At 39.4% G+C, this 27,282-nt stretch overlaps 1 protein-coding gene across 1 annotated transcript; it reads left to right on the forward strand.

Annotated features, from left to right (window-relative positions):
* Positions 1-4,960: 4,960 nt before the first annotated feature.
* On the forward strand, positions 4,961-20,043 carry SsRbeta (signal sequence receptor beta). Its single transcript, XM_071675811.1, has 5 exons — positions 4,961-5,092; positions 8,411-8,615; positions 12,944-13,109; positions 19,117-19,200; positions 19,569-20,043. Coding segments are annotated over exons 1-5 (579 nt in total). The 5' UTR covers positions 4,961-5,091; the 3' UTR covers positions 19,692-20,043.
* The last annotated feature ends 7,239 nt before the right edge of the window (positions 20,044-27,282 follow it).

Below are 27,282 nucleotides of genomic sequence, written 5' to 3' on the forward strand. Positions count from 1 at the left end.
CGCATTCCGCCAATCCTCAGGCACCTCACCATGAGTCATACATACATTAAATAACCTTACCAAACAGTCAATAATACAGTCACCCCCTTTTTTAATAAATTCCACTGCAATACCATCCAAACCTGCTGCCTTGCCGGCTTTCATCTTCCGCAAAGCTTTTACTACCTCTTCTCTGTTTACCAAAATCATTTTCCCTAACCCTCTCACTTTGCACACCACCTCGACCAAAACACCCTATATCTGCCACTCTATCATCAAACACATTCAACAAACCTTCAAAATACTCACTCCATCTCCTTCTCACATCACCGCTACTTGTTATCACCTCCCCATTTGCGCCCTTCACTGAAGTTCCCATTTGCTCTCTTGTCTTACGCACTTAATTTACCTCCTTCCAGAACATCTTTTTATTCTCCCTAAAATTTAATGATACTCTCTCACCCCAACTCTCATTTGCCCTCTTTTTCACCTCTTGCACCTTTCTATTGACCTCCTGTCTCTTTCTTTTATACATCTCCCACTCAATTGCATTTTTTCCCTGCAAAAATCGTCCAAATGCCTCTCTCTTCTCTTTCACTAATAATCTTACTTCTTCATCCCACCACTCACTACCCTTTCTAATCAACCCACCTCCCACTCTTCTCATGCCACAAGCATCTTTTGCGCAATCCATCACTGATTCCCTAAATACATCCCATTCCTCCCCCACTCCCCTTACTTCCATTGTTCTCAACTTTTTCCATTCTGTACTCAGTCTCTCCTGGTACTTCCTCACACAAGTCTCCTTCCCAAGCTCACTTACTCTCACCACCCTCTTCACCCCAACATTCACTCTTCTTTTCTGAAAACCCATACAAATCTTCACCTTAGCCTCCACAAGATAATGATCAGACATCCCTCCAGTTGCACTTCTCAGCACATTAACATCCAAAAGTCTCTCTTTCGCGCGCCTGTCAATTAACACGTAATCCAATAACGCTCTCTGGCCATCTCTCCTACTTATATACGTATACTTATGTATATCTCGCTTTTTAAACCAGGTATTCCCAATCACCAGTCCTTTTTCAGCACATAAATCTAGAAGCTCTTCACCATTTCCATTTACAACACTGAACACCCCATGTATACCAATTATTCCCTCAACTGCCACATTACTCACCTTTGCATTCAAATCACCCATCACTATAACCCGGTCTCGTGCATCAAAACTACTAACACTCATTCAGCTGCTCCCAAATCACTTGCCTCTCATGATCTTTCTTCTCATGCCCATGTGCATATGCACCAATAATCACCCATCTCTCTCCATCAACTTTCAGTTTTACCCATATTAATCGAGAATTTGCTTTCTTACATTCTATCACGTACTCCCACAACTCCTGTTTCAGGAGTACTGCTACTCCTTCCCTTGCTCTTGTCCTGTCACTAACCCCTGACTTTACTCCCAAGACATTCCCAAACCACTCTTCCCCTTTACCCTTGAGCTTCGTTTCACTCAGAGCCAAAACATCCAGGTTCCTTTCCTCAAACATACTACCTATCTCTTCTTTTTTCATTACTTGGTTACATCCACACACATTTAGACACCCCAGTCTGAGCCTTCGAGGAGGATGAGCACTCCCCGCGTGACTCCTTCTTCTGTTTCCCATTTTAGAAAGTTAAAAAATACAAGGAGGGGAGGATTTCTGGCCCCCCGCTCCCGTCCCCTCCAGTCGCCTTCTACGACACGCGAGGAATGCGTGGGAAGTATTCTTTCACCCCTATCCCCAGGGATAATATATATATATATATATATATATATATATATATATATATATATATATATATATATATATATATATATATATATATATATATATATATATATATATATATATATATATATATACGCACATATACACACACACACACATATACATATATATACATATGAAAAAAGTAAGAAATGATTTAGAAAACTGAAACTTCTAGCTTGAAATGAAATGAGAAAATGAATGTCACATAATGGTTCAACCTCTGGCTATGGAAAAGGGAAGTGTATAATTTATTTACACAAACGTCAATAGTAGTTCTCATCAATTTAACCACTGTATCAATAAGCTTCAATGTCTAAGCTACATTTTTTTTTTCAAATTTCACTATTTTCTTGTCAAAGCACCATGTATGAAAACTATCACTCCAGTAACACAACTATAAACATTTACTTCCCCTTTAAAAAAGTTCTTGGGAAGTCTGTCTCGATACACTGTGGGACACTCTACCACCTGGCGAGGTTTGTTTTGCAATGGTTCTTGATTCACAAACGTAGTAGCATCACTGGTGGGCGGAAGAACATTCTGGTAACCACAGCAAGGATCACAGTCCGTGCAACTCCATTATGATGGTTCTCCATTATGATGGTTCTTCTCCTGCTGGCCAAATCCTGCTTAAGCAATGCTTGTTCACTAGACTTCCTGACATTGCACTAGAGCTCATTAAGAACAGCAAACACAGAAACATGCGAGTCCAAGGCCATAACACAGTTTGTGTTGTCAGTGTATGGTACATCCGCATTAAGGAAACCCTCTTCTTTCAGTACCTGATGTTCAGTAGCAAGATATCTTTGCATAAAAGCTTGCTGAAGTCTTTCATTGGCATAATTGATGCATAACTGTTCAAGGCTATTCTTTTCAAATGTTTCAAATCCATACACATCCAATATTCCTAAAACATTTGACCAGATATTTCTGTGAGCACTGATTCTCCCATATACATATACATGACATAATGAAAATGGAATGAATATAATATATGAACAGGAAGAGTGTGGATGAGAGCTGAAAAGGACATACATGGGATAGGGTACATTGGAGAAATGTGGTATGGAAGAGGCAATGTGCTGTCGTTGGACTGAACCAGGACATATGAAACAAGGCAAAATTACAAAGAGGTTTGTGGGGGCTGGTTCTGGGTAGGGGTCATGATCTCTATGCATTACACGACAGCCAAAGAATGGATGTGAGCAAGTGCGCCTTTTCTTCATCTGTTCCTGGCACTACCCTGCTAATTCAGGGAAATAATGAATAAGGATTAAAGTAAAAATACAGTGATATATCACTGGACTCTATTTGCATGGGGTTAAACCACAAGTGAAAGATCAGCTTTACCAAGGCTATATCACTGAGAGTGCAGTCATCAAAAAATTTCTCACTCCAAAGGAGTCTATCATTTCCCTGCAAATGGAAGTAGCACACCTTAGGAGCTGAAAAGGTTTCCTGGTGTACACTAAAACTCTTAGAAAAGACTCCTGGGGTGGTGTTAAACATTACATATATACAAAGTATATAGGGTATGTATACACACAAAGTAAATGACCACACAACACAAACTGGCAAGGGGTTTAGACAAGAATCTCTAAGCATGCTCTACAAACAATTAATCTGCTCCACTCTGTGTCTCACCGCCTGGTTTTCTACCCTTGCAAATAAAACAGAACTGCATACCACACCAAATGGGACACTAGCGCCTTAGCAACAACAAACACTCAATACCGATACAATGACACAAAGATCCTCCCAATACAATCCCACCTCAACATGCTCAGTACTTAATTCTTTGCAACAGCATTAGACCTCTCCCATTCAAACCAACCAATAACTAATCACCAGCTTCCAAACAGAAATAAAAAGCCTATCTCTGCCTCATGTTTCAGCAACTTCTACTCAAATATCCCTCACCATAACACTACCTAAACACATGCATACTGAAATGACTTGGCATGCACCATGCAACTATCCTCCCAACTCAGTCTTAAACACCACCTCACCAAAGTTCCATCTGAAACCCCAATCGCCAGACAAACACATCTGAAACCCCATTCCTCAGAAAACACAAGTCACACTTTCCTATATACACTCTGGACATCACCCATCCCCTACATAAGTAAAAAAAAATTAATTCAACACTTCCTAGGACCCTTCATGCCCACAATCACCTCCACAATAAAGACACTGCACACTTACTGCTCAATTGCCCTGTACTCTCCCCTCTTACATACACACAACATTATACTTTATGACCTATGATCTCACCTGGTCAATGTGGCCAGACTTCCTGAACACTTCAGGGGCTCCATAAATACATGAGGGACTCCTGCAACAGGAAGTTAGTAAGTAGGCAGTATCAAGTATACGGATGTTAGTAAGGTATATATATATATATATATATATATATATATATATATATATATATATATATATATATATATATATATATATATATATATATATATATATATATTTCTTTTTTCTTTCATACTATTCGCCATTTCCCGCGTTAGCAAGGTAGCGTTAAGAACAGAGGACTGGGCCTCTGAGAGAATATCCTCACCTGGCCTCGTTCTCTGTTCCTTCTTTTGGAAAAATTAAAAAAAACGAGAGGGGAGGATTTCCAGCCCCCCGCTCCCTCCCCTTTTAGTCGCCTTCTACGACACGCAGGGAATACGTGGGAAGTATTCTTTCTCCCCTATCCCCAGGGACAATATATATATATATATATATATATATATATATATATATATATATATATATATATATATGTGTGTGTGTGTGTGTGTGTGTATACCTCGCGGATGTAAGAATATTTTCTCCACAGCACCGGCATTGATAAAGGAAATCATATATTGTGTGTATAATAAAGTATTTGCACTGTTTAGAATGGTTGATTGTTTGGCTTTTTTGCCCATCAACTACCACTGCCAGGGTTATTAATGCAGTCATCGTCAAATTATATTCAAAACCAATATGCACGTGGACCCTCTTAGGAGTGAGTCTCACCATTTGTTGAAATTTCTATGTAAGTTTGTATGTATGTGTGAACGAAAGCATTTTATGTTATATATTGAAACTTAAAACTATGATAGTGTTATCAGTATGTATTGAAAGTACTATCCATATATGTTACAATCACGGGAAGAACCAGCGTTTCTGCTGACACTTCTGACAACTGTTCTGTAGTGTTGTCAGCAGACGTCAGGTGGCAGCACCCCACACCGCCACAGCTGACAACTCGTGGAACACAAGACACCTGCTATCTCTACAGCAGACGCTAAAAAGTAAGTACTCTACTAAGAACATTCACAGTCTCTGTGAAAGATGATTTTTTTTTAAGTAAAATACTTTATTTCAACTGAATTGCATTTGCCTTTTCGAAGGCTTATTTAGGATGATTTTGATATATCTTCACTTTTAGGGTAAGGAACCTCGGTCAAGATTGACACAACTATAACATCCACAACATTCATGGAAAACGAAGGTAATTAAAGAGTTTAAGTGCTGGGATTAGAAGTGTAAACTGGAATATGTATTAAAGATAGTGTATTATGATAATAGACCTTCATGTGGTAATGTTCCCATACACCAGATAACTTGCAGTGGAAAGGGCCATGAAGCTCAGTGAAAGGTAAAATCACCGTGTTGACTTGCTCCTCTACTGCCCTTTGAATATTAGATAGTTTTAAGGTGATGATTGGAGGGATGGTTATCTGTGTAGATTACAGTGTATGGTGTTTTTTTCTCGTTATTTTCCGACTTGCCGGTCCGAGCGTGGTGTGTTATTGGGTAGTTTCTTCTTTTACTTTAATTTTTGCCACCTTTGTATGTGATCAGTATTTTCCCTTGTGCTTTATGATTACTAGATTTGTTCGAACTCTTGTATATTTCTTGGTTACTTGAGGTAGGGTAGGAGTATTTTGGAAGCTAGGCTGGAGTGCATCCTCCTTGCTGCCGGTTAGATAGGTATGATTTCATGACAGTTTTAACCCTCTGGTAAATCATTAGACTGTCACTGTATTCGTCATTGTTTCAAAGTAGAAGAAAATTTAACCATTACAATTACCTTTTGGGAAATGATGGTGCTTTAGATAGCTGTCTGTGATTACAGAAATACTAGTGGAGCATTATGTGGAACATTTTATTTTGAACTATGTCACAAGGCAGTTGGTGTATTTAGGAAATTATTCAGCTGGTAATGTACCTTAATCTACAGAACCATTGAGAACCTTTCCAAACTTTCATTGTGGTTGATTTAGCTTATGATTATGTAATTATGTCAGTTACTGTTAGGAAAATGTAACTCCAGTATGGTTCCATTTATAAACAGACAACACTGAGATCATCAAATTGTGCTCCACTAGTATTTCTGTAATCACAACCAGCTATGTAAAGCACCAAACATTTTTAAGATGTCATTTCCCAAAAGGTAATTGCAATGGATAAATTTTCTTCCACTTTGAAAAAAAAAAAATTCAATGATAATTGAATGATTACCAGAGTTGGGTTAAAACAGTCAAATCAAACTTATCTAACTGCCAAAAGGGAGGATGCACCCCAGCCCTAGCCTCCAAAATACTCTTAGCCAACCTCAAGTAACCAAATGCACAAGAGTTCTAACAAATCTAGTAATTAAGAAGCGCAAGGGAAAATAATGATCTCATACAAAGATGGCAAAAATGAAAGAAACTACCCAATAACACAACACACTAGGGCCAACTAGTTGGAAAATGATTAAAAAAAAAACATACACTGTAATCTACACAGATATCCATCCCTTAAATCATCACCTTAAAACTATTTCAAATTCTGAGGGCAGTAGAGTGGAGAGCCAACACGATGATTTTACCTTTCACTGAACTTCATCGCCCTTCCCTCTGTAAGAGTTATCTGTTGTTTATGATCATTACCACATGAAAGTCTATAAACCAAATACAGAATCATTAAGTGCATATACCAGTTTACACTTTTAATCCCCGCATTTAAGCTCCTTAATTACCTTAATATTCCATGAATGATGTGAATGTTATCGTTGCGTCAATCTTGACCGAGGTTCCTTACCCTACAAGTCAAGATATATCACAATCATCCTAAATAAACCTTTGAAAAGGCAAATGCAATACAGTTAAAAATAAGGTATTTACAAAAAAAAAAATCTCAGATTTTGTATGTATAACTCCTCTGTTCCAGCTACTAGATTAGGTTCTATTGGTATTTTAAAGCAAGTGCATTACTTCCATATTAACTTCATATTTTCCCTGATATACATAACTTATTGCATGATGTACCCTTAAATAATATTTAGTAGAATATATGATGCTCCAAATTAGTCTCTTCAAGTATTTCATTAATTACAAAAATCATATGTAGCATAGAAAGTTGTTCATTTCCAGAAGCTTGTCTCCATTCAGAATTAAACTGATAGATTATGGAATCATTGTTCCAGACATCCAGCAAACTTTGTTAGGTCAGGTTTGTTAGATTTGGTTCTGTTGAAATTGTTTTTCAATGGTTTTTGATGCCTTTTTTAACTATGACCATTTCTATGTATGTTTTAGGTGGTTTATGTATAGTTCCTTATCACATGAATATTTGCTGAGAGTTGATTTTATCTTTTAGATTGAATATTTACAGTGGTAGAAGTAAATTGGGAAAATTTTGGGTTAAAATAAAGTAAGAATAGTTACAGTAACCTACTTGTAAAACAATCGGTGGAATGTGTTAACCTCACCTAACCTTTTGAGCAGTCAAGATTTAATGCTTCAGATTTTTGTCGAAACATACCAGACAGACCCATGGTCGACTGCCCTGCAATTGGGGTCAGAAAGCCCACCGAGCAGGCATGTGGCCCCCAGCAGCAGGAGTATTTAGTGTTGGTATGTCTGTCATTTTGCTGTAGGGTTATTTTAGGCTTTTGTAGATCTTGTGAGTTTTTAAGTGTTTTACCTACTTATGCATTAACCCCAGATTATCCATGATGTACACTGGGTAAAAAAGTATCTGCACAGTAGGACGGATGCCTTGCGTAATGATTTGACCAACTCCTGATTTTGCTGTAGGATTGGTTTGCCTGGCTGTAGTTGGTTGGTCATGTTTGAACCATGATGCGATTATTGCAAAACCTGTGTTAAGGTTCCCACTTTTATTACTCAACTTGTGGGAAATGCTGCTCTGGCATTTCAACACATAGAGACTGAGTGTATTGATGAGTAATTTAAATGTGATGGTGAATAAAGTCGCTGTTGAGGGTATAATTGGAGGGCATGGAAATGCAGCATTAACAGGATTGGAGAAGCTTGTGAATATGTTTAATGTATATACCTGTGTATATGAGTGGATGGGCCATTTTTCGTCTGTTTCCTAGCCCATCTTTGCTGATGTGGGAAACGGCAATTAAGTATGATAGATAAATACAATAGATATATTTCTTTCTAGGTAGCAGAGCAGCTTTGGATTCTTTGAACAGCCAGAGTCCATATGCAGCATTTAACAAGAATGTAGAGCATATTAACATTGATTCATAGTAAACAGTATGGTGATGGATGGATGTATTATGTATTGCATTTGAATGCATAGCTATACATGTACCTTTTTCTTTCCAGTGTTGCGCTACTTAATCCTTACCTTGGGTTTAGTGGCTTGTGTTTTCTCTGAAGGTGAAGGTGAAGAGAGAGCAAGATTGCTAGCTGCTAAACGTGTCCATAATTTATACTTGGTAGAAGGGAGAGATATTGTTGTGCAGTATTCTGTCCACAATGTTGGTCAGGCCGCTGCAATAAATGTACAGCTCACTGATGCAGGCTTTAGGTGAGTACTTTCAAGACTTAAAAAGCCTCATACACTTGCCTTTCATTAAACTTAAGCCTCAGATGATCTCTTGATGATTGGCTCATATGTTGCAGTCCTAACTAAATAGGCTTGCCAATTTTGTTAGCCAAAAGTGCTGACCATGTTTCCAAATTTTATGTACTTTTAAGGTCAGGACAGTAAAATTTTAGATGGATATGTACAGAAAATCTTTTTTTCTAATTTTCTTTTAAATGTCACTTCATAGGTATGACGTCTGTCACTTAGGATTACTCCATAGTTAATCTTTTTCTTTTGAATTTATGTCTCCCTGAGGTATGGCAACATTTCACTATTTACTGTTGCTTTTGAAATAGAGAAGTATCTCTTGATGAAAGATAGATTCCTTAGAAGTGAAAATAGATATAGATGAATGTTCTGAAGCTTTTTTTTCTTCTTTATATTGGCTGAAACAGTTTCAGCATGGGCAACTGAATCCTTAATCAAAGTCATCTCACATGCCCTGGTTCAATCCACTGAGAGCACATCAACCACAGTTTACCAATTCATCCTATTCCTTGCACGCTTTTCACCCGCCTGTATGTTCAGGCCCTGATAGCTCAAAATCTTTTTCACTCTATCCTTCCACCTCCAGTTTGTTCTCCTTTTTCTTGTTCCTTCCACCTCTGACACATATATCCTCTTTGTCAATCTTTCCTCACTCATTCTCTGCATGTGTCCAAACCATTTCAACACACCCTCTTCTGCTCTCTCAACCACACTTTTTATTACCACACATCTCTCTTACCCTTTCATTACTTACTTGATCAAACCACCTCACACCACTTGTCCACAAACATTTCATATCCAACACATCCCCCTCCTCCTTACAACTCTATAGTCCATGCCTTGCAACCTTATGATAATGTTGGAACTACTATAACTTCAAACATACCCATTTCTGCTCTCTGAGATGTTTCTCTTTATCCACACATTCTTCATTGCTCCCAAAACCTTTGTCCCCTCCACCCTGTTACTCATTTCAGCTTCCATGGTTTCATTTGGTGCTGAATCCACTCCCAGATATCTAAAACACTTCACTTCCTCCAATTTTTATCCACTCAAACTTATATCCCTTCTAATTTGTCCCTTAACCCTACTGAACTTGATAACCTTGCTCTTGTTCACATTTACTCTTCTCTCTCTTCTTTCACACACTTTTCTGAACTCAGTCACCAAATTCTGTAGCTTCTCACCCAAGTCAGCCACCAGTGCTGTATCATCAGCGAACGACAGCTGACTCTTTTTCCGAGGCCCTCTCATCCCCAACAGACTGCATACTTGCCCCTCTCTGCAAAAGTTGCATTTACCTCCCTAACCACCCTATTTATAAACAAATTAACCATGGAGACTTCACACACTCTTGCTGCAGACTGATCTTCACTGGGAACCAATCATTCTCTTCTCTTTCTACTTGTGCATGTGCCTTACACCCTTGATAAAAAGTTTTCTCTGCTTCTGACAGCTTACCTCCCACACCATATACTCTTTTAAGACCTTCCACAAAGCATATCCATTGACCCTATCATATGCTATCTCTGCCTCCAACTTGGTCTCCTGCTTCTCCTTGTTCCCTCCACCTCTGACATGTGTATCCTCTCTGTCAGCCTTTCCTCATTCATTCTCTCTTATGTCCAAACCATTTCAACACACCTTCTCTCTCAACCTTACTTTCTATTACCACACATCTCTCTTACCCTTCCATGACTTACCCAATCAAACCTCCTCGTACAACATATTGTCTGCACACATTTCATTTCCAACACATACACCCTCCTTCACACAACCTCTATATAGCCTATGGCTATGCCTTGCAGCCTTAAAATATCCTTGGAACTACTATTATATCTGTCTACATCTATGATGCCCATTCCCTCCAGGAATTCCCATCAAGGGTGAAGGGGGTGGCTTCAGCAAGATATTCTCCACTTGTCCCTGTCCTCACTGTCCCTGTCCTCACATGCCTCCCTCGCATACACCATTCCACGCATTCTTCCATTGTTTCTCCCCCTCCAGTATCCCTCCACCCTATTTGTCCATGTCACAGGTGCTTCCATGCACACCAAACCCTTTAATTGTACTATCATACACTCGTAAACTCCCAGTCTGGCATTCTTCCCACATACCCAAAGCACCTCAAAGTACTACTTTTCACTTATTCTACCCTGAGTAATTCACTCCCTTTGCATTCCCTGCCGTACGACATCTTTCATACTCTTTCATTTCTTTATTACATCATGTCGCACCACATTCGCTTCTCAAATAGCTCATTTCACTGCCTGTATTCTTGAACTCTGTTACTCATTCCATGTCCATATTTTGGCTGCATAGGTCAAGGTTGAGGGGACTATGCTGTCCCTTAATCCTCTCTTCACTTCCATACTTAAACTTCTACCATTCATTATTCTTTTAAGGGACCCAATGACTCTTCTACCCTGTACTGCTTTCTCCCTTTTCTCTCCTTTCTTATCGCCACACTTACCATGACAGCTCCTAGATACTTATATTCTCTTGCCTCTTCCAGTCTTTTTCCCCCATATCCAAAGCACAATGTAGTACACTTTCTTCATTCACTCTCTAACGTTTTCTCTTTCCACACATTCTTCATCACCCCCTCTCCCACCTTATGACTAACTTCCAATTCCATGGTTCCTTTTGCTGCTAAGGCCACTCCCATATATTTCTACCTGTCATGTGCTAAACCACAACTCGCTATCCACAACCAGGTCTTTCCTAGCTGCTTCACATGCCATGCTTCAGTCTATTTACAACAGCACATCATTCCCAGTAAAAAACATCATTCCAGTTCCCTCTATCCCATGAACAGTTTTCACCCTCCTGCATGTTCAGGCTTCAATCTGTCTGTTTGATCACCACTTTGGTTTCCCCCTTCTTGTTTCCTCCACTGCTGATGAGTATATCCTCTTTGTCAACACCTTCTCACTCGTTTTTTCTATATGTCCAAACTGTTTCAGCAAACCTTCAACTCTCTGAACCACACACTTTATATTACCACAACTCACTTGTTTCCTTTTATTACTAAGTCAGTCAAACCACTGCAAACTACACATTTTCCTCAAACAATTCATTTCCAACACATCCACCCTCTTCTGCACATCATCTAATGCCTATGCTTCTTGTCCATATCATGTTATTGAGACTACTTTGCATTCAAATGTACATATTTTTGCCCTCCCAGATTATGGCCTCTTTCCACACATTTCCCATTGCTCCCAGAATCTTTGCTAAGCCTTTACCCCCTCACAAACTCCATGACTCAACTCCACTAACATGGTTCCATTTTCTGCCATGTCCATTCCCAGGTATCTGAAACACTTCTCTTCCTCCAGTTTTTCTCCATTCAAACTAACCTATCCCTCTACTTTGCTAGAATTAATTACCTTACCTTTATTCACATATACTCTCACCATCTCCTTTCTCACATTCTTCCAAATTCAGTCACCAACTTGTGCAATTTCTCACTAAAGTCTGCCACTCTTGCTCTGTCATCAGCAAACAACTTGTTCTATCCCCAGCCCCCTCATACTACCTATGTTTCCTTTCTTCTCATCTTAAATCCACACACTTGCAGACACCCCAGCCTAAGCCTTTGAGTAGGATGAGCGCTCCCCACTTGGCTCTTTTTGTTTCATATTTTAGAAATTGAAATATAAGAAGGTGGGGGTTTCCAACTCCCTGCTCCCATCCCCTTTAGTCACCTGTTATGACACACAGGAAATATGGTGGTAGAATTCTTTCTCTCTTACTGTATATGGAACTGGAAATGTTAAATGTTCCAATTAAATACCCAGTCTATGAATGTTTTTGAAATGGACTGATATCCGTATTCCATAATCCACATAAATTTTCATATTTACATTTTGTTAACTGACTGTTGTTCATGTTTTTCATATTTAGAAATTTGTCCTCAAAATGCTTCCTATTTTTTGTCTGACAATTCAGCCCCAGTTTCTGTTGCATTTATGGGGAATTCCAATGGAAATCGAAAGATTTCATATATAACTACAAATGCTAATTTAACACATTGCAAGACTCTTCATACCTAAAATTCAAATTTCACACAAAAGAAATTGACAACTACAACTTAATTATCCTTCATTTATCTCATATTTGAATAATTGCAGAACCCTTTTTGTGTGGTACATGGAACATAGCTTTGTAAAAGTAGAGGCTACACAGAACACTGAAATGGATGAAAGTTGGTTCCCACACAGAGAGGGTCAAACTTTGGACATATTTTAATGGTAATGATTTTAATCTTTCTTCAGCACTGAAGATTTTGACATTGCTGGTGGCCAACTGCAGGTGAAGTTTGATCGTATTGCTCCTAATGCCAATGTTTCTCATACTGTCGTTGTTAAGCCCAAGAAGTATGGTTACTTCAACTTTACTGCTGCAGAAGTATCGTACCAACCTTCTGAAGAATCTGCAGAGGTAAGTTTTTTATGTAACTGTTTCTTGAATTTAATTTTTATGGACTTGTTTTGTGTAGCATATGTTAGCCTGCATTAAAGTCCTAAACTGGGTAGCAAGCTCGGTTTCAGTTTTTTGTATTTTCCTTTGAGTGACCTGAAATGTAAATTGATTGGCATCATAGACTTGAAGTACTTATATAGGTTGGGGCAGCAGTTCATCAGGATGGGAAGATCATGCTTTCCAGTTGTTTGGTCTGTATCATGAAATACTAGAGAACACACAGAATGGTTGTGACAAATACTTGTTGCAAAGTGCTTGACAAATGTGTGCATGTAGTTGAGGCTTGTGATTTACATGAAACTTATTGGAAAAGTAGTAAGATTGATTCCTTTCTAACAAACATGTTGCTAGAAGTCCTTGTATGCTAGGCAGTATTTTGTGGCTTCATGAAAGATGTTTGTTTTCCTCATGTATTTCCTTTGTATTTTTATCTTTCTGGTGAATTTGGCAGATGCTACATGCACAAACCTCTGAATAGTATCTTTTGTAGATGATACAAGAGTAAGGTTGAGGATTTTGTTAGATGTAGAGAAATAACAGGTTTGGGCATGATTTAGGTTTGTTATTGTATGATGAATAGAACATGCTCTATGATGAAAATGAATTTCAATTGCTTTATTGAGGTAAATGAATAATACAGAAATGAACAAGTACCGTTACCTTGGGAATTAATGTATAGACTCCAAGAGAAACTTTTTCACAATTTGTTTTAGGCTGATACAGCAGGGTAACTTTTATATATTTCAAGTTTTCAGAATTAGTAAAAAAACAACTACTGATGAGGATGCTTTTCAAAGCACTTCAAAGCCATTCTTTTTTTTACATCCTTACTATATGATTTGGACATGTGTCCAAAGAATTTCAGCACTTCTTGTTTAGACAAAGAGATGTTGCCTTTCCTCGCATCATTTTTATAGCTGGCCCCCCTCCCCCCATACAATGTCCATTGTATTCAGATGCTTTCCATTACATTTTCAGATGTCCCCCACAAGTGATAGGGAAATAACTTTTAAATCTGGTGGTCTTTTTATCTCCACTCCCTGCTATTGCTGTACTCTTTTTTTTTTTTTTTTTTTTTTTGTCGCTGTCTCCCGCATTTGCGAGGTAGCGCAAGGAAACAGACGAAAGAAATGGCCCAACCCACCCCCATACACATGTATATACATACGTCCACACACGCAAATATACATACCTACACAGCTTTCCATGGTTTACCCCAGACGCTTCACATGCCCCGATTCAATCCACTGACAGCACGTCAACCCCAGTATACCACATCGCTCCAATTCACTCTATTCCTTGTCCTCCTTTCACCCTCCTGCATGTTCAGGCCCCGATCACACAAAATCTTTTTCACTCCATCTTTCGACCTCCAATTTGGTCTCCCTCTTCTCGTTCCCTCCACCTCCAACACATATATCCTCTTGGTCAATCTTTCCTCACTCATTCTCTCCATGTGCCCAAACCATTTCAAAACACCCTCTTCTGCTCTCTCAACCACGCTCTTTTTATTTCCACACATCTCTCTTACCCTTACGTTACTTACTCGATCGAACCACCTCACACCACACATTGTCCTCAAACATCTCATTTCCAGCACATCCATCCTCCTGCGCACAACTCTATCCATAGCCCACGCCTCGCAACCATACAACATTGTTGGAACCACTATTCCTTCAAACATACCCATTTTTGCTTTCCGAGATAATGTTCTCGACTTCCACACATTCTTCAAGGCTCCCAGAATTTTCGCCCCCTCCCCCACCCTATGATCCACTTCCACTTCCATGGTTCCATCCGCTGCCAGATCCACTCCCAGATATCTAAAACACTTCACTTCCTCCAGTTTTTCTCCATTCAAACTCACCTCCCAATTGACTTGACCCTCAACCCTACTGTACCTAATAACCTTGCTCTTATTCACATTTACTCTTAACTTTCTTCTTTCACACACTTTACCAAACTCAGTCACCAGCTTCTGCAGTTTCTCACATGAATCAGCCACCAGCGCTGTATCATCAGCGAACAACAACTGACTCACTTCCCAAGCTCTCTCATCCCCAACAGACTTCATACTTGCCCCTCTTTCCAAAACTCTTGCATTCACCTCCCTAACAACCCCATCCATAAACAAATTAAACAACCATGGAGACATCACACACCCCTGCCGCAAACCTACATTCACTGAGAACCAATCACTTTCCTCTCTTCCTACACGTACACATGCCTTACATCCTCGATAAAAACTTTTCACTGCTTCTAACAACTTGCCTCCCACACCATATATTCTTAATACCTTCCACAGAGCATCTCTATCAACTCTATCATATGCCTTCTCCAGATCCATAAATGCTACATACAAATCCATTTGCTTTTCTAAGTATTTCTCACATACATTCTTCAAAGCAAACACCTGATCCACACATCTTCTACCACTTCTGAAACCACACTGCTCTTCCCCAATCTGATGCTCTGTACATGCCTTCACCCTCTCAATCAATACCCTCCCATATGATTTACCAGGAATACTCAACAAACTTATACCTCTGTAATTTGAGCATTCACTCTTATCCCCTTTGCCTTTGTACAATGGCACTATGCACGCATTCCGCCAATCCTCAGGCACCTCACCATGAGTCATACATACATTAAATAACCTTACCAAACAGTCAATAATACAGTCACCCCCTTTTTTAATAAATTCCACTGCAATACCATCCAAACCTGCTGCCTTGCCGGCTTTCATCTTCCGCAAAGCTTTTACTACCTCTTCTCTGTTTACCAAAATAATTTTCCCTAACCCTCTCACTTTGCACACCACCTCGACCAAAACACCCTATATCTGCCACTCTATCATCAAACACATTCAACAAACCTTCAAAATACTCACTCCATCTCCTTCTCACATCACCACTACTTATCACCTCCCCATTTGCGCCCTTCACTGAAGTTCCCATTTGCTCTCTTGTCTTACGCACTTTATTTACCTCCTTCCAGAACATCTTTTTATTCTCCCTAAAATTTAATGATACTCTCTCACCCCAACTCTCATTTGCCTTCTTTTTCACCTCTTGCACCTTTCTCTTGACCTCCTGTCTCTTTCTTTTATACATCTCCCACTCAATTGCATTTTTTCCCTGCAAAAATCGTCCAAATGCCTCTCTCATCTCTTTCACTAATAATCATACTTCTTCATCCCACCACTCACTACCCTTTCTAATCAACCCACCTCCCACTCTTCTCATGCCACAAGCATCTTTTGCACAATCCATCACTGATTCCCTAAATACATCCCATTCCTCCCCCACTCCCCTTACTTCCATTGTTCTCACCTTTTTCCATTCTGTACTCAGTCTCTCCTGGTACTTCCTCACATATTCATTTTAGAATGTTTTAATATTTATTCCAGACTAGCTTGTAAATTCAGTCAAAGCTGTTGATATAATGAGATAAAATCAGCTTTTATATTTTATTTTGTTAGAAAATCTTGCTTCCATACAAGAAACAAGGCTTGTATATTTTTTGATAGAGTATGAAATTTGTGAGATCCTGTGAATGATATAAGCAGACCTTTTTCAGTTTTACAAAGACCATTAGTCTCCATGATTCATGATTGTGTAGTTTATTTATACTCTGTTTTGGCTGAAAGGATGTAGGCACAAAGTAAGTATGTTAAATAATGCATGATAGCAACCTTTAGTGACATAGATTATAGATCCATATTGCCATAAATTATAGGTCCTTATAGTTGGTACTTTAAGGAAGACAGCAATGAGGAGATCGGTTAGATAAGAAAAGTGTAAAATTTATCAATGGATGTATATGTAATGAATCACAAAACCCATAGTAACCAACTCTGAAGCATATTAAAGAAAAGCCACTTATCTCACCAGTCCAGCCTCTGCTCATAAAGCACTGCTTTCTCAACCCAGTGAAATCCATTCTCCAAAAGAACACACAAACATGTTTATGAGACATTACTCAAAAGTAAGCCACATTCCAAAACAGGAGTTGTGAAAAACCTGAACAAAATCCATCCAGAAGCAACTGCCCTCCCACCCTTTACTCTCATAGATACAAGTAGTGGAATTAAAAGCTTAGAGAACTTTCCAGCTACAGGCCTTGACGACATAGAACATTTACACAAAACACTATGGCCCATTTGCCATTCAGGCATGTACAGATATCTTCAACTACTACTGGTTACACAACAAAATCCCAAATGCCCAGAAACTTGCCACCATATTAATCCTAAAACTCTGTGAATCACCCCTTCTGCCCTATATCACTTCTCATTTTCCAGACTCTGTGACAAACTTATCCACAACAGAATCAAACAAAATATCCCACTCACCCTCACAGCATGGCCCCACACACACTAAACCACGGTACACACTAAGCACACACAGCATACCCTTGACGGTTTCGGCCAACCACAAACCCCTTCCTGCACAGCACTAGTGGCAATGAAAATAGTTAAAACGAAGTATTTGACATACAGAAAATTCTTGACACCTCCCTCTTCATCAGTGGTAAAAAATGGTTGGCCAATTTCATAGCTGGCTACCCTGCCATATTCACTCACAATGATTTCACCTCCAAAACACTTAGACTCTTCTATGGAGTATCCTGATAGGCGTTTTTATCCTCCAACTCCAGTTAATCTCTCCCTAAATGACATCCCATTATCTCTAGCAAACCTCAACATGAAGGGCATTTCATGTGCACATGACTTTACAAATGTATTGTAGAACCCTGACACAGTTGCAACATCAAAAATACAGCACTACACTTCACAGTTAGACCATTGGCTCACCCAGATTAGAATGTGTGCATCTCCATAGAAGTGTTCAGTCACTCTTTTAACCCCAGACATACAAGAATCCAGCTTGCACTCTCCTGTCACTTTGAATTGTCTCTTATTGATCAAAACGCCAACTATTCTAGGCATTGCATACAACATGCGTGACATTAACTTCCACACCAATAACAACTACACAAAAGCAGCACACACTAAATGCCCTCAGAATATCAACTAGCATCAGATTTGGACAAGAAGAAGAATCCCTCAGGCACCTCTGCAAATAGTTCCTTCCTCCACTATAAACTAAGCTTTCCCAGCCTGTTCTTGTACCCTCTAAAGCAATTATAACTGCATAGCATACAAAATGGTGCACTCTGTGAAATTTCCTCACAAGCTCCTAAACAACTGGCTTCTTGACTTGGTGGGAATCTCCAGCCCACCAGAAACCACACTCCTCAGATAAACATGAGTCATCTTACTTACACTCTGGACATCACCCATCACTATAGCATTACACTGTGTCGGCATATCCTAAGACCCTTCTTTCCCACGATGCAAGTACCATAAAGACAACACCTATTTACCTGTGTATATTTCTCATGCCTGTTCCCTCCTTGAACTCCCTCAAGGAGGTGACCATGGCAGTAGTCTTATCAAACACTTACTGTACAGTTGCCCTGCACTTGTAGCATAGAAACATATGCATCACAACAATTCATGTCTTGTGGTCCTGACCAGTTTATGACGCCAGCTTCTTGAGTGCTGCAGGAGCCTCATAAAGGTAGAAGGGACTCCTTGCGTAGGAAGTATGAAGATTGCAGTTAGCGTCTCGGTTTATAATCATAATAATGTAAGGAAGTTGAAGCAAGATTTAATATTTAGGTAAAGTTAGTGTTTTGAAGTAAGATGTGCCAAGAGTAAATCTGGAAAGATGACAAAGATTTCTTTAAGAGAAGAGCATTATTGGAAGTGTTTAGGGCCAAAAATACAGTATAGAAAAATGATTTATAGGGATTTGATGGTGTGAATGTGGAGGATTGAAATGTAGTGTGTATATGTGCATACAAAGTAGTCTTTGAAGTGGCATTAGCACTTTTAATGTCTGTATAAGTTAAGTTACATTTGGGGTAGGTAATGCATTCATGTTTTAAATCTTGACAGATCCAGATTGGGTACACATCTGAACCTGGTGAGGGAGGTATCATTGCCTTCCGTGATTATGATAGGAAGTTTTCTCCTCATTTTGTAAGTAACATCTTGTACAGTGCAATTAACAACATAAGTCAATCCCTTAATTTCTGTTGTATTGACTGCACAGAATGATAAGGAACTTACCTTTTTTTTGCATTTTGAACAAATTGTAAGCTTGCCAGTGCAGTGTATTATTCAGCTAAACTTTCCTCAGAAATTATTTTTATTTATAGCAGGTGTTCCAAATCTTACTTTATTTACAGACTGTGTCAGTTGTAAGATGCAGGGAATATATTGTGTTTGATGACTGTGCATTTTGAAAGTACATTATCCAGTAAGAGCCTTAGATAAAAGCACATAGTTTATGATTTTGCATAGATTTTGTAAATTTTATTGATAATAGTGTTTCTTGCCCATTTCAGTTTGATTGGATGATCTTTGCTCTGTTGATGATCCCAGCTCTTCTAGTTCCCTTCATGATGTGGTACAACATAAAGTCCAAATATGCTACTGTCCCACGGACCAAGAAGGGGAAATCAGACTAATGAGTGCATTGTACATTTTTCATTGTAATTCAGCCATCTTAGTTATTTCTTACATGTGTGGCAGACACAAAAAAGTTTTAATAACTTTTGAAAAAAAGTGAAAGGCCACAAGTGGTTATGCTTGATGTAACCAAAAAAGGGATTATTGATTGGTAATTGACATGAACAAAATTGCTATATTCTTTGCCACCCTGAAAATTGCCTGTTTCTTAATATGATGATGGTCATTCTGGGATTTTTGTATTCTTGTGGTATGAGTCTAGCTGATGTATATTTCAATAGTGTTGGAAGATTGTTAATTTGTATGAAAGTTTGGATATTTTTTTTAAGGAAATAAAGAAAATACATGAGAGAGATTTCTACTTGACATTATTTCTTTGATGATTTTCACTGTTGAAAGCTTGATTTGATATGCATATACATTATTTCATTCTTCTGCTGTTTCTTGCAATGATTTTAAGAAAATGTTAAAGGTAATGTATCTTTCCATCAAGATATATTACTTGAAATATAGCATCTTAAAGTGTTACAGGATCAGGTGAATGTTTGAAGTTTGAATTTGATTTAGTATGCTGAGAGAATAGGAAAACTGTAATTTCACATAGCACACCAGCCATCTAGAGTATTATGGTTTTTAAATTGGAAATCCTCCCCTCCTGTTTTTACTTTTCCCAAAGAAGGAACAGAGAAGGGGGCCAAGTGAGGATTTTCCTTATTGGGCTCAGTCTTCTGTTCTTAACACTTCCTCGCTAATACGGGAAATGGCGAATATGTATGAAAAAAAAAATTGATTTGTTAATGGATGGGAGGGTAAGGGAGGTGAATGCAAGAGAGGTGAGTATCCAGTCTGTTGGGGATGAGAGGGCATGGGAAATGAGTTGGTTGTTGTTTGCCAATGATATAGCACTGGTGGCTGATTCGAGTAAGTGCTGAAGTTGGTGACTGAGTTTGGAAGAGTGTGTGAAAGGAAAAAGCTGAGAGTAAATATGGAGGAACAAGTTAGTTGGGATGTAAGTTTGGATGGAGAAAAATTGAAGGAAGTTAAGTGTTTTAGATGTCTGGGAGTGGAATTGCCAGCAAATGGAGCCATGACATCGAAGTGTATGTAAGTCATTGGGTGGGGGAGTGGGTAAAGGTTGTGGGAGCAAAGAAGAATGTGTGGAAAGAGAGAACATTATTTCAGAAAGCAGAAATGGGTATTTTTCAAGGAAGAGTAGTCCCAACAATATTATATGGTTGTGAGGCATGAACTATAGATAGGGTAGTGGAAAGGAGGGTGGATATGTTGGGAAGTGAAATGTTTGAGGACAAAATTTGGTGTGAGGTGGTTTGAGTAAGTAATGAAAGGGTAAGAGAGATTTGTGGTAATATAAAGAGAGTGGTTGAGAGAGCAGAAGAGGGTGTGTTGAAATTTTAGACATATGGAGAGAATAAGTAAAGAAAGGTTGATGAGGATATATGTGGCTGAAGTGGAGGGAATGAGGAGAAGCGGGAGACCAAATTGAAGGTGGAAGGATGGAGTGAAACAGATTTTGAGCGACGGGCCTGAACATGCAGAAGGGTGAAAGGTGTGCACAGAATAGTGAATTGGAACGAGGTGGTGTACTATGGTTGACATTCTGTCAATGGACTGAAACAGGGCTTGGGAAACATTCAGGGTAAAGCATGGAAAGGTCTGTGGGAGCTGTGGTTTTGGTGCATTGCACATGACGACTAGTGAATGGATGTGAGCAGATGTGAGATTTCTTAGTCTGTTTCCTTGCACTACCTTGCTGTCGTAGGGGGTGGCGATGCCGTTTCTTGTCAGGCAGGGTGGCACTGGGAAATGGATAAAGGCAAGCAATTATGAATATGTATATATGTATACGTATGTGTATACCAGGAAAAGTGTATGTAAGAATATTGACAAAGTGTCGGAAGTGACATTGCAGAATACGTGAGGAGCAAGGGTGTTTAAGGAAAGGTAGGGGATGCGTGGATCAGATTTTATAGTGAAGATGACCATGGAAAAGTATTTAGTGAAAGGTAAGAAGTTGTATGCAGCTTTTATGGATCTGGAGAAAGTATTTGAGAGTCGAGGATGTATGGTATATGGAGACAACTGCTGGATGGTGTAAAACCCTTCTATAGAGCAAATGTGTGAGGAAAAGTGGATGGAGAGCTGAGCAAAGTTTTGGGATACATATAGGTGTGAGGCAGGGCTGTGTGATGTCCCTGTGGCTTTTTAATTTATATATATATGTGGATGGAGTGATAAGATAGACGAAAGCAAAACTAGGGAAGGGGGTACAGAGATTGAGTGTGGCGATGAGGTATGGTAACTAGTGATAAGACTGCTTGCAAGTAATACTGTGTTGTTTGCTGAGAATGAAGAGGATTTGCACAAGATTGTAAGTGTTTTATGATGTGTGTGTAAGCATAGGAGATTGAAGGTAAATGCAAGCAAAAGTAATGGTGTTTGAAAGGGAACAGAGTTAAAGTATATATTTTGTATAACTATATAGAATGAAAGAAGAAAGTGTACTAAATTGTGCTTTGAATATGGGGGAAAAAGAATGGAAGAAGTGAGGGAATTTAAGTATCTTGGAGCTGTCTTGGGTAAGTGTGATAATATGGAATGATAGATAAGGGAGGAGTAGTGCAGGGTAGAACTGTCAATGGGTCCCTTAATAGAATACTGAAGGGTAGAGGTGTAAATATGGAAGTGAAGAGAGGATTGTAAAGGACAGCATATTCCTCCCCACCCTGACCCATGCAGCCAAAACATGGACATGGAATGAGTCATGCAGGTCAAGAATTCAGGCTGTAGAAATGAATTATTTGGGATGGCAGGGAATCGAAAGGGAGTGAATTGTGGAGTGGTAGAATGGGTGAAACAAATACTTTGAGGTGGTTTGGGCATGTAGAAAGAATGCCAGACTGGGAGTTTACAAGGAGAATGTATGATGGGATAATTAAATGTTTTGGTGTGAGTGGAAGACCACCTTTTACATGGGCAAATAGGCTGTAGGAATACTGGAGGGAGAAAAATAGTGGAGGAATGTGTGGAATGGTGTGTGCAAGGGAGGCATGTAAGGATGGTAAGTGTAGACTTCTTCCATGGTCATACCTTGATGGGAGTTCTTGGAGGGACTGGGCATCATAGATTATATAGATAGTAAGAAATGTAAGAAATTGATGGATCTTTCTTCATCTGTTTCCTGGTGCTACCTCACTAGCGAGGAAAACGGCGATAAGTATATTTATTTATTTTGCTTTGTCGTTGTCTCCCGCATTTGCGAGGTAGCGCAAGGAAACAGACGAAAGAAATGGCCCAACCCACCCCCATACACAATGTATATACATACACGTCCACACACGCAAATATACATACCTATACACCTCAATGTACACATATATATACACACAGACACATACATATATACCCATGTGCACAATTCACACTGTCTGCCTTTATTCATTCCCATCGCCACCTCGCCACACATAGAATACCATCCCCCTCCCCGTTCATGTGTGCGAGGTAGCACTAGGAAAAGACAACAAAGGCCACATTCGTTCACACTCAGTCTCTAGCTTTCATGCAATAATGCCCGAAACCACAGCTCCCTTTCCACATCCAGGCCCCACACAACTTTCCATGGTTTACCCCAGACGCTTCACATGCCCTGATTCAATCCACTGACAGCACGTCCACCCCGGTATACCACATCGATCCAATTCACTCTATTCCTTGCCCTCCTTTCACCCTCCTGCATGTTCAGGCCCCGATCACACAAAATCTTTTTCACTCCATCTTTCCACCTCCAATTTGGTCTCCCACTTCTCCTCGTTCCCTCCACCTCCGACACATATATCCTCTTGGTCAATCTTTCCTCACTCATTCTCTCCATGTGCCCAAACCATTTCAAAACACCCTCTTCTGCTCTCTCAACCACGCTCTTTTTATTTCCACACATCTCTCTTACCCTTACATTACTTACTCGATCAAACCACCTCACACCACACATTGTCCTCAAACATCTCACTTCCAGCACATCCACCCTCCTGCGCACAACTCTATCCACAGCCCACACCTCGCAACCATACAACATTGTTGGAACCACTATTCCTTCAAACATACCCATTTTTGCTTTCCGAGATAATGTTCTTGACTTCCACACATTCTTCAAGGCTCCCAGGATTTTCGCCCCCTCCCCCACCCTATGATTCACTTCCGCTTCCATGGTTCCATCCGCTGCCAGATCCACTCCCAGATATCTAAAACACTTTACTTCCTCCAGTTTTTCTCCATTCAAACTTACCTCCCAATTGACTTGACCCTCAACCCTACTGTACCTAATAACCTTGCTCTTATTCACATTTACTCTTAACTTTCTTATTTCACACACTTTACCAAACTCAGTCACCAGCTTCTGCAGTTTCTCACATGAATCAGCCACCAGTGCTGTATCATCAGTGAACAACAACTGACTCACTTCCCAAGCTCTCTCATCCACAACAGACTTCATATTTGCCCCTCTTTCCAAAACTCTTGCATTCACCTCCCTAACAACCCCATCCATAAACAAATTAAACAACCATGGAGACATCACACACCCCTGCCGCAAACCTACATTCACTGAGAACCAATCACTTTCCTCTCTTCCTACACGTACACATGCCTTACATCCTCGATAAAAACTTTTCACTGCTTCTAACAACTTGCCTCCCACACCATATATTCTTAATACCTTCCACAGAGCATCTCTATCAACTCTATCATATGCCTTCTCCAGATCCATAAATGCTACATACAAATCCATTTGCTTTTTTAAGTATTTCTCACATACATTCTTCAAAGCAAACACCTGATCCACACATCCTCTGCCACTTCTGACACCACACTGATCTTCCCCAATCTGATGCTCTGTACATGCCTTCACCCTCTCTATCAATACCCTCCCATATAATTTACCAGGAATACTCAACAAACTTATACCTCTGTAATTTGAGCACTCACTCTTATCCCCTTTGCCTTTGTACAATGGCACTATGTACGCATTCCGCCAATCCTCAGGCACCTCACCATGAATCATACATACATTAAATAACCTTACCAACCAGTCAACAATACAGTCACCCCCTGTTTTATTAAATTCCACTGCAATACCATCCAAACCTGCTGCCTTGCTGGCTTTCATCTTCCGCAAAGCTTTTACTACCTCTTCTCTGTTTACCAAATCATTTTCCCTAACCCTCTCACTTTGCACACCACCTCGACCAGGTGTGCGATAAGTATAATGGATATAAATGATTTCCTTTCCATGGAGTTATCTGTTCATCTATCTATCCAATTTTCTATATCAGGTGACTCCTGTACCCTTCTCGAACTCCCTCAAGAGGGTGGCCATGGCAATAGTCTCTCCATAACTAGTGAACTGCAGTGCTTCCTCTTACCCTTTAGTGCCTCACTCTTAAAAGGCCATTAGCTGAGGGCAAGGCTAATGCATTATCTAATGTTCCTGCTGACAACTTCTACCTATGTTCCTAGCTACTACCACTACCTATTACTCCTATGTAAATGTTCTATACCTATTGTTCCTACCATTTTGCCATAAGGCACTGCTAGCACAATGTGCTCATCAAAGGAAAATCTAGAGTTATGAAGAATGAGCTATGTGAGTTAAGTGTTGCCAAGTGTTATGCATGACAAGGAAAGATTGTAGTTTGTGGACAGAATGCCAGTAGTCCACGTGTGGATGAGGCAGAAAGAAAAGACAGCTACCTGGGTCAGATGAGTGCAACTTGACAGCCACTGAAGTGCTGGCTTACTCTGCAGCTATTACTAACCCTCTTGATACCCATCTAGGTAGTACTGGTAATGTATCTCCCTGGCCATTGGCTGTCTACTACCTAGATTTCATGGAATTTTGAGTTGGAAAATCCTGTTTTTCAGGGAATTTTAGAGAAAGTTAAGTATCTGCAAGTTTCAAGGTACCACATGTAAAAGTTTTATGTTAGAACTCTGCAGTAACCCCCATGCTTTCTTTCCATGGTAATAATGCAGCATACCTCCAATTATGACTTGTCTGAATGCAGATGAATGGAAAATTCAATAAGCTGGAGCCTCTTGCTTTCAGTGAAAATGAATTTTGAGCATTTGAGAGTTGTATTCACTTTTAAAGGATTTTTAGTTGTTCCAGATATGATTGTCATATATGTGTACTTGTTGAGTTGGATGCAGATGAAAGGGAACATATTGTGGTGATAAGAGTGGCTGATCATTTTCTATCAGTTGTATTTATTTCCTTGTGTCATTCTACATTTTCAAATTTCCATGCCATCTACCATAAAAAGTAAAAGGCTCTGTGATCTATCTCTTTTCATAAAGAACTTTACCTGTTCACAGATGAACTTCAGTTAACCCTTTCACTGTGGCAGATCTAACATCCAATAAACAATGTGCAGAATATTCTCATATATTAAAAAGAAAATATTCTTGGTTTAATATAATAACCTAGAATGATATTTTTCATGAAATACGCAGTCAAGGTGTTGAAATTGTGTGTGTAAGTTATATGCCATTTTACTTTTGCTTCTCTGCTACAAGGTATTTGGGGTGATACGAGAGTACTGACAGGCACATATGGAGAGATGTTTGGTATTTTTGGAAGTGTTTTTGTCACAGAAGTGTATGTTTACAAAGGGTTTTCATCACTGATATCTTTGATTTTTAAATGTCAATGTTTCACAATTAATAAATAACACGAGAACACCAATTTTAACTTTCTAAAAGGAGAAACAGAAGGAGTCATGCGAAGAGTGCTCATCCTCCTTGAAGGCTCAGATTAGGGTGTCAAGATGTGTGTAGAGGGAACCAAGATAAGAAAAAAGAAGAGATAAGTACTATGTTTGATGAAAGGAACCTGGACGTTTTGGCTCTGAGTGAAACAAAGCTCAAGGGTAAAGGGGAAGAGTGGTTTGGGAATGTCTTGGGAGTAAAGTCAGGGGTTGGTGAGAGAGGAGCAAGGGAAGGAGTAGCACTACCACTGAAGCAGGAGTTGTGGGAGTATGTGATAAAGTGTAAGAAAGCAAACTCTAGATTGATATGGGGAAAACTGAAAGTGGATGGAGAGAGATGGGTCATGAGAAGAAAGATCATGAGTGGCAAGTATTTTGGGAGCATCTGTGTGAGTGTGTTAGCAGATTTGATGCACAAGACTTTGATGCAAAGACCGGGTTATAGCGATGGGTGATTTGAATGCAAAAGTGAGTAATGAGGCAGTTGAGGGTATAATTGGTGTACTGGGGTGTTCAGTGTTGTGAATGGAAATGGTGAGGAGATTGTAGATTTGTGTGCTGAAAAAGGACTGGTGATTGGGAATACCTGGTTTAAAAAGAGAGATATACATAAGTATATGTATGTAAGTAGGAGAAATGGCCAGAGAGTGTTATTGGATTATGTATTAATTGATAGGTGTGTGAAAGAGACTTTTGGATATTAATGTGCTGAGAGGGGCAGCTGGAGGGATATCTAATCATTATTTTGTGGAGGCAAAGGTGAAGATTTATAGAAGTTTTCAGAAAAGAGGAGAGAATGTTGGGATGAAGA

The sequence above is a fragment of the Panulirus ornatus genome, chromosome 21, assembly GCF_036320965.1.
Source record: "Panulirus ornatus isolate Po-2019 chromosome 21, ASM3632096v1, whole genome shotgun sequence".
NCBI classification, from domain to species: domain Eukaryota; kingdom Metazoa; phylum Arthropoda; class Malacostraca; order Decapoda; family Palinuridae; genus Panulirus; species Panulirus ornatus.

Coding starts and splice junctions, on each gene's coding strand:
- SsRbeta (XM_071675811.1), top strand. Junction 13,110..19,116: donor CTTCTGAAGAATCTGCAGAG/GTAAGTTTTTTA, acceptor AAATCTTGACAG/ATCCAGATTGGGTACACATC. Junction 19,201..19,568: donor GGAAGTTTTCTCCTCATTTT/GTAAGTAACATC, acceptor TGCCCATTTCAG/TTTGATTGGATGATCTTTGC.